This window comes from Bactrocera latifrons, unplaced genomic scaffold, assembly GCF_001853355.1.
Source record: "Bactrocera latifrons isolate USDA-ARS-PBARC rearing strain unplaced genomic scaffold, ASM185335v1 scaffold_249, whole genome shotgun sequence".
NCBI classification, from domain to species: domain Eukaryota; kingdom Metazoa; phylum Arthropoda; class Insecta; order Diptera; family Tephritidae; genus Bactrocera; species Bactrocera latifrons.
The window spans coordinates 7559-25984 of record NW_017536063.1 but is presented as its reverse complement, the minus strand read 5'-3'; the positions used below and the strand labels follow the sequence as shown (position 1 = coordinate 25984).

General features: G+C 35.9%; 3 protein-coding genes across 3 annotated transcripts; 2 read left to right on the top strand and 1 right to left on the bottom strand.

The window, feature by feature from the left end:
- Nucleotides 1-2423: 2423 nt before the first annotated feature.
- On the top strand, nt 2424-4063 carry LOC108969314 (putative uncharacterized protein DDB_G0271606). The gene has a single exon (XM_018933948.1). The coding sequence runs from the start codon at nt 2424-2426 to the stop codon at nt 3654-3656; it is 1233 nt and encodes a 410-aa protein (XP_018789493.1). The 3' UTR covers nt 3657-4063.
- LOC108969313 lies at nt 3972-5806 on the top strand (the record flags this gene model as incomplete). Its single annotated transcript, XM_018933947.1, has 2 exons — nt 3972-5433; nt 5491-5806. Coding segments are annotated over 2 exons (1530 nt in total), but the record flags the coding sequence as incomplete, so codon positions are not given.
- Nucleotides 5807-11204: 5398 nt separating this feature from the next.
- On the bottom strand, nt 11205-17749 carry LOC108969323 (UDP-glucuronosyltransferase 2B20-like). The gene is made up of 6 exons (XM_018933960.1): nt 17640-17749; nt 14640-14801; nt 14464-14560; nt 12303-12764; nt 12033-12236; nt 11205-11960 (listed from the first exon to the last, which is right to left on the bottom strand). Exons 1-6 carry the CDS (start codon nt 17640-17642, stop codon nt 11278-11280), a joined length of 1611 nt encoding a protein of 536 aa, XP_018789505.1. The 5' UTR covers nt 17643-17749; the 3' UTR covers nt 11205-11277.
- Between the last annotated feature and the right edge of the window lie 677 nt (nt 17750-18426).

The window sequence follows — 18426 nt, the reverse complement described above, 5'->3', positions numbered from 1 at the left end:
AAAAAAAAGAAGCTTTTTTCCGGTTTTTTATATAAAAATATTTTAATTATATTACACTACATTTAAAGTTATAATAATAATCGATAATTATCGATAACTAAGAAAATCAATCTATAACGATATTTTTGTAATTTTAACCTTTGACTAACCTCTGGTATGTTTTTAATTATAAAAATATTTTTAAAACCGGAAATAAAGAGTAGAGCCTGACGGGATTTCTCAAGCATATTATACAACAATGGGTAATCTTAAACTAAGTATAAATTAGAACTCATAATGCTTTTGGATTTTACCATATAACCGAGTTAGTATTCGTAATGCCTTCGAAACTCATAACCATATTTTGCATTTACTAATTCAAACTCAAACGAAAGGAGTGACCTATATATTCTTCATTTAGACTGGTCCAAATTGGACTATTTATAGCTACATATAGTGTTAGTGTAGTATGTTCTTCCGTCAAAGGCACACTACATTATAGCAGGTTTAATATAGTMAAAAATATCTTAACGTGTTTGTACGCATATAAGCTATTGAAAACACAGCCATATTTAATATGAAATAACTTTCATCGGCTGCATAAAAATTACAAGGGCATTCTTCGAGCATTCTTGATGGCGAGCGTCTAACGAAAAAGGTACTCATATACTCGTTTTCATAAATCTATACCACTGAGAGAAGTATTAAAAAAAATGGGTACTAAAAATGTCTTGCATACAATAAACATAAACATATACTAATTGGAAATATCGTACTTTTCAACAAAAATTGTTTTCGTAAACCATCATATTCTCACTACAGTTAAACTAAATTTACCACAACTTCATGGAAACGCGCTTTTTTTTTTATTTCAGAACAAAATTAGAACCTCATTGCTTCCAAAATTTAGCGAGATAGTGTTGGAGGCTAATGTTAATGTTCCTGAAGTTGTCACGTTAAAACTAGTTGCTCCAAGTAATCCAATGACTCTGCCGTCTAATAGCCTTTTCGAATATGATTGTTTCGGACAATCTGCTTTTTTCTTTCCTTGTAATATTTACGAAAGTATCCTGGTCTCATTTAGCGCTTTTTGTGCGMTAATTTTAATGTTGCTGAAGTTTTCACGTCAGAATTAGTTGCTTTAAATAAATAACTCCACTGTTTTATGACATTTTCAACCAATTTAGTTTTCGAAAACCAACTTTCAGATTTCTTGCGTTCAAGCATTTCTTATAGATTCTACAAGCTGTCTATCGAGGTCGTTTTTTGAGTTCAGAAGCAAAGAAAATTTGCTGGGTAACTGAGATGCAATAAAGTGGAGTTTCTTTCCACGAAATTCACCGTCACTTGTCGGTCTTCCAAAAAAGTTTTATTTTTTTTTTCAGTTGGACCGASCTCTTTATCAATGCGTCAGTTTTTCTAGTGCGGACGCAAAACCAGGTTGTTGGGAACAGAAATGCAAGAGGTCCCGGTGGTCTATTGGACTTCGGCAATGTGCTGGGGCTAAGTGAGTCTATGTGATTTAGGAGAGGGTATAATGGACCTAAAGTCGCGGCGCATTCCTCATTTTTCAATCTAATCTAACCTAATGCAAGCGGAAAAAATTGATGTTCAGCGTTTCCAAAAACTTGATCTATCTTTTGGGCAAATTTCTTATGACCAAATTGAGTTCCTTAGCTTTACCTGCATCTCTGTTGTATTCTTAGTAGACCATTTAAGGGTTGTACTGGAAAAATTTGGCGGCATCATTATTGAATACTGCCGCAAACCACAATACGACTTAAATGGAAAAGTTACGCTGTGAGACCCTTCGAAATAAGAGTTGGCAGATCACCTGTTGACTTAATTCGTGTTTTTTGTTAACTATCGTTCCATTATATGTATTTATATATTGGCTATAAACATGTAAAAAYTAAAATTAGTTTTATTTTCTGTTTCATTGGCTCAAGGGATTCCCTTTATGTTGCTCGATTGGTTACAGTGTTAYCTTTATAAAACTAATTTATATTTTAAAACACTTGGTTCATCAAAAATGTGTTCATATATGTATTAGTTCTTACTTTAAGTTGTAGATGGAAAATTTTTGAAACTCTTCATTTTCAAAATTGGAAAAATTCGTTCTTCTTTGTTTCATCATTAAAGACCTCATCATCGTTATCAGTTTAGCAAATGAAGATTTTCAAAATTGGAAAAATTCGTTCTTCTTTGTTTCATCATTAAAGACCTCATCATCGTTATCAGTTTAGCAATCACTACATCAAACATCGGATCATCGGTAAAGCGATCAGTATTCGACAAAAGAAAAGAGAACAGAAACCCAAAATATCTCTTGCAGCACTGCAAAAAAAAAAAAAAAAAAAAAAAAAAGGCACTTCTCTCTTTTAATACCGTTAGTTGTCATTTATTTCTTATTTGCAGCAGAACACCATTACATAGAAAATCCAATGCCTCCTAACAACTTTATCCCTTTACAYATAGGTGGCATTGCGCCAGCGGAGGCTGCTGAATCGGAACGCTTAGAACGCATTAACCGCATGTTGCAAGAGAGCGCTGAGAAGCTGGAAGAGCTGAAGGTGGAGAACGTGTTCACACGTTCGCTGCTGGCGGCGCCGACTAACAGCGCTGCGACGCGCAGCCGATCGCCAGCGCGACAACAAAATACYAACACTAACAATAACGATACTAATCTTAAGATAAGCAATAACAATAACAATAACAACAACAACGATACTAATACACAACGAAGTCTGAAACGAACGGCCTCACCGAGACCGGTACAACAACAGCAACATCAACAACAACTAAGACAAGTACAGACACAACAGCAGTTGTTACAGTTACAAGAACAACAGCAACAACAACAAGCCATACAACGACAACTACAACAACAACAAGAGTTGCAGAGACAATTGCTGCAACAGCAGCAACAAGAGTTAAAAAGACAATTACAACAACAAGAACGTGAACGGGCGATACAAAAACAATTACAACAACAAGAACATGAACGGGCGATACAAAGACAATTACAACAACAAGAATACGAACGGGCGATACAAARCCAATTACAACARCAGCAGCAAGTAACAGTRCAAAAACAAGTACAACAACAACAGCAACTGACAGTACAAAAACAAGCACAGCATGTGACRGTGCAAAGAAAAGTACAACAACAACAAGTGACAGTACAAAGTCAAGGACAACAACAACAGGTGACAGTGCAGAGACAATTACAACAACAACAGGTAACTGTACAAAGGCAAGCACAACAACAAGAGGTAATTGCACAAAGGCACCTACAACAACAACAGGTGACGGTACAAAGGCAAGCACAACTACAACAGGTGACAGCACCGAGAGAAGCGCCACAACCGGTGCCACTAAGCAGTAAAATACCGCCACCATTGCTATCRCCACCCATACAACAACAACCATTACTGCAGACACAACAACTACTACGGCCACAACAACAACAACCGCTAGAACAGCAACCACGCAAACAGACGACATTGCAAYCACAGCAACAACAATTGACCACACAACAACCACAACGTCCACCAARACAGAACCAGCATCATCAACAACAACAGCAGCAACTACCGCAGACATCACAACAAGCACAGGCACAAGGCGCTGCTGCCAAGCAGCTTGCCAACAAATCCAACCGTAAATCCAAATAACAGTTACTGAAATTGGTGGCCCGTTACGGTTGTCTGTTGCCCACGTGCATCCTTGAGGAGCTCGCGGGCGCCCGACTACCGAACCCAGTACATGTTTGAGTAAAAAAGAAGACAGTTCAATCCTCGAATTCGAATTCGAAGTTGTTATTGTAGTTGCTGTTCACCAAAGGCCCAAGACATTCTACATATTTACATACACACGSACACAAACACATATAAAAACATTAATGAAAAATTTTATAAAGCAGAAAGCTTACTCTCAAAGTGATAACTCCTTGAAGGGGGGAGGGAAAGCTGGCGCAGGCGTAGCGGTTAAGTGCTTTATTGAATGAAAATCTAAATGAAGTTGTTAAAATTAGTTGCTTAAGATGCTTAAACACTAAAAAAATATTAACTAAAACCAACAAACTAACACAAGAGCAAACGCTGCACCGAATATTACTTATTCACACACACTCCTCTTTTCTTTATAAAAAAAAAAAAACAATAAACGCACCACTCCACAAAACCAACGGCAACCGTACACTAACTCCGCCCACACACACACACGCAGAACTCTTGACATCCGCTGACATCGAAGACGGCAAAGTCGAAGTCGACCCTGTTACCAAGGCACGCACCGAATATAAAGTTATCGATGGCGGTTATGAGGTACGCACCATCACCCCCCAGCCAAATGGCACGTTGAARACCGCCGTGCGCACTTTCTGGGATCCCAAGCCCGTCAGCGAAGAAGATGCGAAGCGTGAGGCGCAAAATAAGCTGGAGATCCGTAAGCGCTTCGGCAAGGAGGTACGCATCGACAAAAATACAACTATGTTGACACGCGAAATCGAAGGTGGTTACGAAGAAGTCTACACCACCATCAACGATGATGGCACACGCAGCATGCGCACTAAGACTTTCTTCGATTCAATACCAGCTGAGTTGCCCGACGACTACAAGGTGCCTGCCGTCGACAAGAATAAGAAGAAGAAGGCTTTGGTGAAAAAATCTTCGGTGGACTCGACCGATTCAACTGAATCTCGTCGTATTGTACAACGTACCGACCAACAACAGGGTAACTTCAAGCAACACACCACCGTGGAGGAGTCAAGTCGTTTCTCGCAGAGCACCGAGATCACCGAAAACAATCGTACTGTACGCAAGAACTCCGTACAAGAACAAAATGTCAAACAAATTACCTCTTCGACTGGCAGCGGTGTTGATAGTAAGGACAAGAAGAAGACCAAGAAGACCAAATCTAATATACCACCACCACCACCAGATTTCATTGAGAATGATACCACCACTGTCAGCTCAAAGCGTGTGCCACATGGTGTTGAGTACACCTACTCTACCAAATTGGAATCGGGAAAAACTATCACCACTTCCAAGACGGTGTACGAAGAAGAAGAGGCCGAATTGACTGAAGAAGAGATACGCGCTTATAAGAAGACCTTGAAAGATGCTGAGAAGCATAAGAATGTTACATCCACAAAGAAACTCCGCTCCGAATCGGGTACCAAGAAGGTTGTACCATCTGAGAATCCCGGTGATGTGACTACCGTTGAGACTATCAAAATCGAAGGTGGCACCGAATATCATTACACCACTGTCACCGCTGAGGGTATCGTCAAGAAGGCCGTTAAGACTGTTTACGATCCGGTGGCCAGCAATGGCGGTGAAGAAAGCGAGGAAGAGATCGTGGAGGAGTACGAAGAAGAAATCATTGAGCCCGGCGAGAAGAATGTGCGTACCATTGAGACCGTGAARCAATTGCCAAAGAAATTCGAAGGTTTGTACAACATTTCAAGTCTTGAGTGATAAAAGCTAATTGTTTCTTCGTCCACAGAGGAGGTCACCGTCACCCATGAGAARACCGAGAAAAAGGTAAAGAAGTCCATGATGATCAGCCACTAAACTGCTAAACGCTGTAGAGCTTCGCTGCAAGAGCGGATGAATGTGTGGAGCGCAAATTTGCTACATTATCAATTCTAATTATACAGGGTGCCTAAACCATTTTTTATAAAAAAAAAACAAAAACAACTCATTTTCAAATTACATAAAACACACATCCAAACACACGCTCGCATATCGACACCACACTCATGCACTTGTTTGCAACGGCACAGTAATACAATTGCAATGAAAAAAAAAAAAATAATAATAATCAAAAAATTAAAAAAAAAATATATATATAAATAATGTTGAAAGGAAAATCAAAATCAATTATTTTTAAAACTAAGCCATTTTTCTAAAACAATTTTTGGTTTGACTCAAAATTATACGTTTCTCGCCTCACTTTTCCATTTCACATTTCAGAGTCCAGTTGTAGCAATTGTTGCCGGTTTTATACCAATTTTCGTAAGCCTTGTTCTAAATTATTTCACTAGTTATCTCGTTCCTTGATCGAATTTGCTGAAAATGCACAAAATCATATATTTTGTACTGACTTAATAAAATATTATTGTAATTTTACTTTTACTTTTGTGAAACGCAGATAAATTCATTTGTATTAATAAAGAGTTATTGAATTTTGAAGAAAATGATAAAGAAATGCGTAATAAATACCGGTTTATACAGGGTGAGTAACATTAAATGAGTCTATTGTATAGAAAAGATGGCATTGAGAGATATGTATCTAACAGCTGATAGCTGACAGCTCATAGCTGTCAAAATACATAACAGTGAAGAGACGCTGACAGGGCCATGTTGTCCGAACGAAAATACTACAGCTCTAAAAGTATTCGACGCCCTACTAGCCAGGGAAAGCAGAGGAAGAGGAAAATAACCCTCCATTGGAAAGACCAGGTGGAGAAGAACCGGGCTGGGGTCTCCTATTAACGACAGGTACGAAAAGAAGAACAACTGGCGCGCTGTTTGTTATTTCGGCTATTACCGGTAGATTTCGAAGAGAGAAATATTTATTATWTAAGTTGCAGTAACTATTATAAGTGAAAGCTATGGCTTAAGTAAATAATATACATTAAACGTCATCGACTATTCATSGACATATAACTGATAGTTCAAAGAATGTAAAAATAATAATAAGAAAAGTCATCGCGACGAGASATAATCAAGCTTAGATTAGTCGCCTATAATAAGGGATATTCTGCGATACTTAGCAATTTCTAGTTTCAACTAAATAGCCCTAATTTTCGAAACCCTACAGAATTTAACTTAAATTCCATCTCCAATATTGTTCTTAGTTTTAAAGAAGATGGRGAAAGAGGTTAGGTGGTATGTATTATCATCACGGATTAGTCCAAACTAGTTCATCGAATGGAAGTGCCGCCTTTTCACCAAAGTTAGATTCGAAAATCGCCTTTGTCTACCAAACCMTTGTAGTGACTTCCRAACRGGAATAAAGAAAGSCTTTTTGTTYTGAAAAGGAGTGTGCTCTCAGCAAGAAATATATTTACCTATTGTATGTTTAAAGAAAGCCAAGCGGCTTTGAAATCAATATAGCTAATCTTAGCTTTAGCCCAACGGGTACAACTGAAGTGTTTTTCAGGCAGAAGTGGCTGCGGTAGACGTATTGCTAAGAAGGGCAGCTTCTCTCAGTGCCCTCAAAGGTAGTCAAAAATGTCTGCTTCCATTGGAAATAGTATCAAGCCACTTCATCGTCAAACTGATGCGCTTATATTTGATGACTGATGAGCTTGCCAGAGGATTCACAATTGCTCCGTTATATGGGAATGGTCGACTAGTAGACATGAGATCTTCTGAACTACTTCCCTTGAGCAAAGTCTTTCTTGCTGCAATCGTAGGCTGCTAAATTCTGCAATCTYCACACGAAACTGACATTAGYCGTCACAAAGAATTTGTGTCGGTCTCAATACACTTTGTCTCGTCAAAGATTGTGAGGGATTGYTTTGATCTCATAGTGGAAGTAACATTCTATTTAGTGATAATCCTTTCAATGGATATCAATACGTASTGATGAGCCCGGCTACTGTAAAGCAAATGAACTAACCAGAGCAGAAACTATTAGAGCACGGAAAGTAGGAGATCTATATGCCTCTGGATACATGTAAATATTTGATCGACAAACATATTATAAATATAAATGAGTCTCGGAGGAGTCATTCCCTGACCTGCTCAACAATTTGGCAAATGTGGTATGATTGGAATATGGAATTCACATGCCTACTACTAAATTTAAAAAGAAATGACGCATGAACTCTAGTTGGAGTGGTACGGACATTGTACAAATAAAACTCTTYATACTGATGAGTTTCATCAGGACGAGGTGATTAAGGGAAGAGTGAATAGCTACTTTAGAATAGGTAYTTCTTAAAGAGAGTTAATACGTTCCGCAGATTATAATTTCTATACTTTGAACAGGRTATATKARGTTTAAATCCGTCCATCCGTCTSWCCGTAAAAATGCGAAATAGTCCTTCAATTTTTGAGATACCAWAATGAARTTTTACACACGTTTTTTTTCTCTCCAAGGAAATGAACATTTGTCAGCACCGCCCATATCGGACTACTTAAGCATAGTGCTGCCATACAAACTGACCGATCSAAATGAAGTTCTTTTCTGGAAAACTGTTTTATTTGATAAAGTATCTTCACAAAACTCATTATGAATATTAATAAATATTAAATTTTAATAAAAAGATGTAGTTATGTAGTATATGTATAGCAATAGCGGATTTTTCAATAGCGACGCTACAAAAGTAGACCAATAGGARTTTTTTGACAATTCTCTTCAACAATTTCTGCCAATTTATCATGGAAAGATATACGATCCAACAACGAATTGTCGTTGTTTCGAATTTTGTGAAAAATGGCCTACATCCATCCAAGATCAAATTGACAGAAGAACTAAAGCCGCTTTGCCCCCAAAATCGTCGTATATTCGTTAATTGGGCTGAGCAAAAGTTGAAAATGAACCGGATATACATCGAAAAATCATCTTCCGAGAAGAGGCTCATCTCTCACTGAATGACTTCGTCATTAAGCAAAATATACGTTATTGCACAGGCAGCAATCATCACGTACTCCATAAGTCGCCACTGTATCCCCACAAAAATAACGGCTTGATGTGGTTTATGGGCCGGCGGCGTCATTGAGTCGTACTTCTTTTGTGATGATCAAGACCGGTACTTTATTGGGAATGGGAAGCTCAATATTTTTGGCCCGAATTGCATAATATGGATTGATAAACTACGTACGAATATCGTATGTGAAATCGCAGCAGTATCGACCGATTTGTGCTTGACTTCTACACTTATCATGACTGCATCTTATCCTAATAATTTGTCTCCAATTTTGAACTACTTTCTCAAGTTATCTGAATACATCAACGTAAAGTTGCCAGTTGCTTTGGATTYACCTGTAAAAACATTACTTGCTCATACCACCACAAATCTTATGGCCAACGGCATAATTGTTCACAAAATTTTACTTGCCAAAGCTTACAGAACAGAAATGCTAGTGCTTACTTTGACATCTGGTTTGACAGCTTCTCATCTAGCAAAATCTGTAACGAAAAAAATTAAACTAGATTTTGAAAAAAATTCAACGCTTTCGTTGTGTAAATTAAAATACAAGTATAAATGCATACATGTGGAGTAACAGTAAGTCAGAACTCGTGTTGTTATTTATGGCGTTGTCAACACTGCATTGTAATTTACCTTTGACCCTTTTCTGGTTTAACTCTTTTATTTTTTTAAGCGCAATGGTCGTAAATTCTGAACTGCAAYATATACATATGTACATACAAGTAGTATATGTAGCATACAGTGTATTTCGTTGAAAGCTACCAACGTTTGTATGTATGTGCGTCACCGTAAACTGAATTTATTGCATTTATCACAGCAATTTGCTTCGGAAACACTTTTGTGTCTTTGTGTTGCTAGTGACTGTGACTGTAGCTGTGACTATAAAGCAGTGCAAAAAAGGGGTACAAAAAGAGTTGAAGGGTTAAGAGTATTCATACAGTATAAACATGTGGGAGGATATAACCAAATGAGTTGTATTCGCCCATATTTACCTAAATGCCTGAAATATGAGAAAACGTTAAAGTTTCTCATTGAAATTCATTACAAATACTGATGAATGCGAATGAATGTCAAAAAAGATTTAAATGAGGAGGGCCAAGTCGCAGAGGTRAAAAACTGCCTACCTCGCAACGTTACAGTCGACCACAGTACGTGCGGAATGGGAAAGATACCAAGAGTTGAAGATGGAATGAGTGAGTACGAAGAGCTTGACAAGTTGGTCGAYAGGGGTAATGCTCRTGAATTCCACGAAAAGATGTGGCGACTAGCAAAAGGTTTCAAGACCGAAGCGTACTTTTACAGAACACCCAGAAGTGATGCAGTGACAGATGACAAGCKCATTAATTGACTGAAATTAAAAAGCGAATACTTCTCCAGCCTACTTAATTTCAATGAAAGCGTAAAACCTGGAKAAGAAGATTGSCCATCAAGAACAACTACATAATATTTTTATACYCTCGCAACAAAGTTGCTAAAGAGAGTATTATAGTTTTGTTCACATAACGGTTGTTTGTAAGTCCTAAAACTAAAMGAGTCAGATATAGGRTTATATATACCAAAGTGATCAGGGTGACGAGTAGAGTTGAMATCCGGATGTCTGTCTGTCCGTCCGTGCAAGCTGTAACTTGAGTAAAAATTGAGATATCATGATGAAACTTGGTACACGTATTTCTTGGCTCCATAAGAAGGTTCGAAGATGGACAAAATCGGCCCACTGCCACGCCCACAAAATGGCGGACACCGRAAACCTATAAAGTGTCATAACTAAGCCATAAATAAAGATATTAAATTGAAAAGGATCGCATTAGGTAGGGGCATAGTTGGACGTAATTTTTTTGGGAAAGTGGGCGTGGCCCCATTCCCTACTAACTTTTTTGTACATATCTCGAAAACTACTATAGCTATGTCAACCAAACTGTATGGGGTCGTTTCTTTTAGGCATTTCCATATACAGTTCAAAAATGGAAGAAGTCGGATAATAACCACGTCCACCTCCMATACAAAGGTTATGTTRAAAATCACTAAAAGTGCGTTAACCGACTAACGACTAAAAACGTCAGAAACACTAAATTTTAAGGAAGAAATGTTAGAACGARSYKSMWYCMRGSYTTTTTTWAAAAWTKRAAATGGGCGTGGCGTCGCCCACTTATGGACCAAAAACCATATCTCAGGAAGTACTATACCGATTTCAATGAAATTCGGTACATAATATTTTCTTAATACCCTGATGACATGTGCCAAATATGGATGAAACYGGTTCACAACCACGCCTGAAATCTCGATTATCACTTTATCATGCGAGACTATAAAATGTTCGGTGACACCCGAACTTAGCCCTTCCTTACTTGTTGAATATGAGGTTTTCTTTTTCGTAGAACATCAAATTCAGACGAAAAAGGAGGTGTGTAGAAAAAACCTTTCGAAATAATATTTTTTATTAGTTTATTTGGCTAATTTTGGCTGATCTTTGTTTATTCCACTTATTTAATAATAGGGTTCGACCAATATTTTGGTCCTTTCAAATCTACTAATACGGAAAATAATATAGGAGATATAATAAAAGATTTAATAAGAAACAAGTTTAATTCATTATTTTACTACGAGTACAACAATATCTACATTTATATCTATTGCCTCTTCTGCTTCATCACTTCCTTCTGTTTACTTCGCTTGCCAAGGCGTCGCAAAACAAAGCGCACCAAACCGATTACTAACCACAGAGTTAGCACAATGCCAGCAACAACGACAGCAATCACGTCCAGCAAATAGAATTGATACCACTTCAAGTCGAGACCAGCCGCGCGCAAATGCGTAGCACCCTTGTGGCGTATCACATACTCGATCCAATAGATGGCGGTGTCTCGCGCACTCAGCGGACGATCGTGGAAAATGCTCGAGATGCGTTTGATATTGGCACTATAGCTGGGGTTCTCTAGCAGCTCAGTGAGCGCATTTTTTAGTACATCATAGGTGATGGATTGAAAGTGTAAACTGATGGCGTAACCGTACAGTTCGGCTTTCTTCAAGTTCAAGTGCTGGTCACAGTAGAAGGGCATACCCAGCATAGGCACCGCATGGTATACGCCCTCCTGTGTGCCCAGCAAACCRCCATGCGTGATGAATACGCGCACATTAGGGTGTGCCAGTATGTCGCTCTGTGGCATCCACTTTTTCACCATGACATTTGGAGGCAAATTTSTGATGCTCTCATTTTCRAACTTCCACAACACACGTTGTTTCATGGTGCGAAAAACGTCAAGAAAGATCTTCAAGTAAGCCGGCGGCATGTCCTTACTCTCCACATTGCTGCCTGTAGAGGTGGAAATAGAGTTGTTAGTCGTTAAGCAACTCCAGCATTGTTATTAAGGTAGATGGTGCTTACCCAAACTGAAGTAGATAGCGCCGTGTTCCGCCTCGTCCAAGAACTTTTGCATATCCGTCGGCAGCGCTATGGGTGGATAAATGTGCATGCCACCTACAGGCACCATACCGTCTATGGTTGGACGCGCGCTAGTCAAGGGTGCAAAACTGTTCAACAGCATGACTGAAATATTCTTCTCCATCACGGTTACTTTTGGGAGGTTAACTGTGAAGGAAGTGACTTCAATGATTTCAGAAACTGGGAATTAGTATGTGACCGCTTTGCACTCACTTGGCAAATGTCCAAAATACTTCGCCACCAAGTCATCCATCAAGGGGAAATATACATACTCGCGATGCAGGTCCTCATAGAGTGAGTTGTAAGTGTTTTGCACACGCTCCCAAAAGCTCATGCGATCGGAGTAAGGCAGAAAACCATGTGGCACATAGGACCAGGGCGATACTATGCCAAACATTTGACTCATATGGTTCTCATAGCCCAATGTGCTGCTACTCACTACCGGAATATTGTAAATATGACTGAGCGCCAGGAAKGCTTCTTGGTAGAACTGCTCGACCAGCAGTAGATCGTAGACATTCTCAGTTTGCTTGGCATTGATGATGGCCTGTACTTTGGGCTGCTTAAGCGCGTGCTYGGTGGTGGCCACACCCAAAACTTGTAACATCTGAAGGAAACCCGCCACATCCATAGTGGTGAACTCGAAGATATTACGTGCGCCGGCATCTTCTTTAACTGGAATTATATGAGGGAGTGATGAAGATTTTTTTCCAATTTCAGATTGCTAATAAACTGTTAAAGAAGCATCTACAAATGCTACTACTAAGTAACTGTGTAGAGAGCTATCCCTGTCTCTCTTAGTTGAGGACCTGAGTCGAAGAAAGTGAGAGTGAACGGACCTTTGACCTAAATAGAGAGGTCCGGAGAGTTTCGGTATAATTTTCAGTAATATTTTCAAGGCTTTTACTTGACTCAAACAGAGAGGTCGAACAATTTTGGGAGAMATTTTTTTATGGTATTATGTTATTGCTGAAGCATAGTCACTTTATATTAGAGCAACTTCCAGATTTCGAATGTAATTAACCTGTTTGGGACAGCTTTCGTTGCTGTTATTGTATTATTACTAAACTGGAAAGAGCATATGTTTTTTATAGAAGGCCTTTTTTCACAATTTCCTATGCCATCGAACTTTTTGGGACATCTCGAATTGGAAATAATATTTTTATCCGAATTTAATTTGAAATGTTTGTCCCAAAATAAAYAGCTTTTTTCGTATATAAGTTTTATATTAAGTAGAAAGCAGGAATATTTTTGTTACAATTTTAATCCAATGAATTTGAAATCCAAAACAGCTATTTTATGTAAATAGCCTTAAGTTATCTTTTCAAGTTATTTTTGTAGTACATTTCCAGCTCTTCAAATCATATTTACAATTTGGGACAAATTTTTTGAATTGAAGTATTTTGGGACAACATAATTTCGTTCAATTTCTATGTCAYTACATTACTATAATGGAGAGATATTTTTACAGCACAAGCATTCACAAATTTTTGGGATAATTTGGGACAAAGCCGAATTAAAATTATTTGGCACATAATTTTTGAATCACAAAAGTTTACTATATGTGAGTTAAAAATGTTTTTGGACAAGATTTTTTGATCTTTAAGACAATTAAAATTCTATCGGGAGCATAATATCTACTGCATCTAAATTGTCAGCCTCAAATAATAGTTAAAGTTTCATAGGAGAGATAACAGAGGATCTCAGCATCTCTTATGGATCGACTCACTGAAATTTTGTTAATATTTTTGGTATGAGACGTGTCAGTGCAAGACCCGTAACAGAAGATCTAAATCCTTTGCAAAATCGATGTCGAACAGAATAGTCTGGGTCCTATTTGATCACATGGCATATATTTACATAACCACATAAAGAAGTTATGTATATTATATACAGTGAAATTCTGCAATACGAATATCTCMCATAACTGGATAAATTTCATGAACATGTTTGGAAGATAATAGTTCTATTGTATGATTTTAATGAACTCTCACTTCTGCTCTCTCTTTGTTTTAAAAAGAAAAACAACTATTTTTGGATTCTTCTAGGGTTCCCTTAGCAAGTACTGTTGGACTATTTTTGTTTACAATTGTATTTTGCTTGTTATAATCTTATCTTTCTGAAAAGTTGCGTGGCAAAAATTTATTTATTTCTTCTAATCAGCTAAATATTTGAACTCCTGATTATGTTCAGGGCGTAAGTTAAGAACCCCAACAGTGACGCTCGCGGTTTATATATGTTTACTTGTGTAAAAGAACATCGTATCTTTGTTTGCATATGCACATTTAACGAATTTAAATTTAGTTTTTAATAAAATTAAATTTTCAAGGAATATAAAATATAACTTTGCAAACATTTATTTCCKTTTACTCACTATCCTTCCAGAAATCATAGACCGGCTCAATGAGTATCTCTGTATAGTTGCTGCCCAAGTTGAGTGGTGCCAATGAAAAGGCTGTGATCAATKTGACCTGCATCGTAGAGTCGGTTGAAAGAGATACAAGACATTGCATATTCGGTAAGTGAAACTAATTTTTACAGCAAACCTACCTGATGTCCATTCCTTACCAACTCTTTTATTATAGCTTTTTGCATCATAAAATGACTTTTGCCGGGAAAAGAGTACACAGAGAGTATTCTAGCGCCATTTGAGGTAGGGGTGATCGCTGCCAGTATAGATAGTGGCAGTAGACATAAGAATATTTTGGAATTCTAGAAAAAAGTAATAATAATTTTATTTAACATAATTATTAAAATGTTTTCATTATAAATTTGATGGTATATTAACATGAACAAGATGATTTTCGAATTCGTTTAGTAAAGTTGTTTCAAAATATTCCAGCCTTGTTGCCTACACTTTGGCGCGCTGACAAATTTTATGATATTTCTTTAGTAGCTATCACGAATCAGTTACGATTTTAGATTGCAATAATATTAAAAAAAAAAAATATTACAATTTTTTGATATTGAAGATGTATTTGTTGGTAATAGCACAATAATATGAACAGGTTAGTTTCAAATAGTTTAMTCAAACTCGCTTAACGACTTCGTTTAAATGTTATTATATATATCATTGCCAATATTTCGACGTGACTACATTTTATCTACTTCCGGCTCACGGCATATTTCTTTATATTGTTTTTCAATGGAATGGAAATGAGGTTAACCCTTTTAACGGATAATGAGTTTGAAAAAGCAGTCTTCCAATAAAAAATTTCGAGTAATTATTGAAAAGTTTATTATGAATATTTAGTTTCAACTTAAAAGCCTCAAGCATCTAACTGTTCATATGAAAATTTTTAAATATTTAAACAAAAATTTTAATTGTAATGTTTTTCTCACAGTGTTACTCCGAGCAGTTTATATAACATTTGCATATCTAAATATATTATTAGCATATTCTGTCTGGCATCCATCACATTTATCACATATTATATTACTTTGCTGAAATTATATGCTTCACGATTATCCCACTTTAATTGGTTCTATAATTAATATTCGAGGAGATTATTTTATATCATCTCTGTAAAGCATTTAAAAACTTGTTTATCGACAGTTTTTTTTTTTTTTGTGTGTATAGTAGGGTGTTTTTTAGTTTCCAAGTTGAAACGTTGCCCGCATTTTTCTAGCATGTTTGAATTTTTAAGGGCTTAAAAGTATTAACTTCGGTTTTTGGCAAATCTAAGCGTYCTATAGGAAAAAATTCTATGACAAAGTTTTAGTTAATGAAATGAACCTCAACGTTTATATACACAAAATTTTCACATAACCTCACAATTAATGTGAAACATTCAAATATCCAAATTTTAGATTTTAGATTTCTAGTTTGAGCAATGTCACACGATATTTGGTAATTGAAACTTCAGGGAGCGTTGGCAAAGAAAAAAAAATACAACTTGAAAGATAGTGATCACCTTAATGCACATTTATATATCTGAGTTACAAAAACAAATAATTGAAACAAATAGCGTGTTAGCACTCGAATGCTGATTATAGAAATTCCGTTTCTGCTGATATTAGCAATATTTAATTTAATTATTGTTTATTATTGTAAATAAAAAACTGCTTCGTAATGGTGTGTCCCCGGCGCCACTTAAGTAGCTTCAGCCCCTGGGCGATTAGTTAGATTGTTGTCAATTTTAGAGTTGTTGTAAATAAATTAACTAGTGAACAAGAAGTATTAAGCTATTTTTAAACGCAAATATGTTTTAGCATCCACGAATATTTCATTGATATGTGATATTTTTCCCAAGTCATAGTCAAGATTCTTTTCGTGCTTTTTCTTTAAGGTAGGGATTTATGATTAAATTTTTAATTTAATTAGAAAAAATGTTGTCTATATGTGTAAGCATATGTTTTTACATTTTCAATATTTTTTTTTTTTGTAATTTTAAATTATAGTTTCAATATTTATTTCAAGTGCTTAATCCTCTTAATGTTGATATATCTATCATAATATTTAATTTATATCCCGGTTAAAAATGTATTTTAAATTGTTAAAACTCTTCATTCTGATATAATTTTTGTATTATTTAATATTTTTCGCAAATTAATCTATTCRTTACTTTTAAGCAGGTGGCMACTCTTCACAATAAAAATTATTATTAAAACCTTTTTGGCTTATAATAATTTACTTGCAAAAGCGTTTTGTAAAATTGCATTTATTAATTGAATAAATTGTTTCAAAAAAGTGGCAACCTTGTTAAAAATTTGTAAAGCATTCTAAAAACTTTTCACTTTGTTGAACTTTTTTTTAACATTTAATGTTTGTAGTTTATTACATTTATTTTACACTTTTGAAAGGGTGGCAACTCTTCACAATAAAAATATAGCAATATAATACTTTATTCACACAAATGCTTCGTAATATTAAATTTTTTAATTGAATAAAATGTTTAAAAAAGGTGGCAACTGTCCGCAAGAAATTGTCATAAAAAAATAATTTTTAAATGCGAGGTTTGTTAAGCCGTCTTTAGTATGTATATTGCAATATTAATTTTTGGTTTCATATCAAAAATGGCAATTGATAATTTGAAAAGGTGGCAACTCCTTMAATTTTATATTTTTAACTTTTAGCTTTCCTAAATTTTTCTATTTTAATAGMCGTTTTAAAATAAACATGTATTATTTTTACTTAAACTTTATATCAGGTGGCAACCTCTGTGCTAATTTTGTTTTAAATTGTTCGGACAAAACACTATAAAACCAAATAAGAAATGATGATTTGTTCGTAAACACTTTGAGGTTGTTGTTTAACATAGTATAGTATATGTATGTATGTATGTATTTGTTGCCATCGGTAGTTACATGGTAATGAGAATACGTCTCACCAGCGAATTTGCGAATATATTTATTTATTTTTTCAGAAAACTTTTTCAAGTGCCACAAACTAATTTTACAAATTTTTTTTTTGTTCAATTGCAATTTTTTTATTTCTTTTAAAAATGTTATAAATTCAATTTTTCATTCTTTAACACAGCTTTTTATTAAGTATTTTTTTTTTTTTAATCAATGATTTGCATAAAAATCTTTTTACTTATTCTCAATTACCATATTCTTGCGTTTCTTCTTTAACACTTTGAATTTTTTTTAATTTGCTTTAATATTAATTTAATTTAACACTTTCTAAGTAACTTCTCACAGCGGTTAATGATCTTGCTTCGCCGACTGRCTCTCTCGCACTGAGCCACAAACCAAGTTCAATGGCGCACTATTAAGCTTCGAACAATTTGAATGTCTTCGTTTTATATCTTATATGTAATGCTATTCTCATTTTAGCGCTTGATGCTCGCAAATCTGCTACTAAATAAACTCAAGTGCTTTAAAAATAACTAAATTACTTGTTGAGCAAATCGAATAGAGTGTATTCTGTGAAAAGTGCACCTAGTTGCATTATAAGARAGAAGAAAATAGTTAACAAGCGTTTTTATTTTCCAAGCATTCTGATATTGCCRATTTTTATGATGCGAACCACTAGTTTAATACATTTGTACCAAGAAGACACCGTACATTAACAGTCGTTATTTTTCTACGTGAGTATCTGCCGAAGGCGGCTCATACGTCATGGCGCTCGGAAATTGCTTGATATTAACCATGAGGTAGTATATAAAGAGTTCTATAAGGAATCTAGCTGTCCAGCTTTTTAGTGATATTTAAGATACAATAGCAGAGAGGACACTGGCTTAAAGGAAGTTGGGTTCTTCCTCAGCAAATTTCTAAGGCTGCCTTAGTTCCCTGATTCTTTCATCAATGCTACCTTGGTTCGAAAGAATTAGCGTCTAGTGGAAAACTTTGGAGGATATGGACTTGGACAATATGTGGTTCCAACAGGACGGCG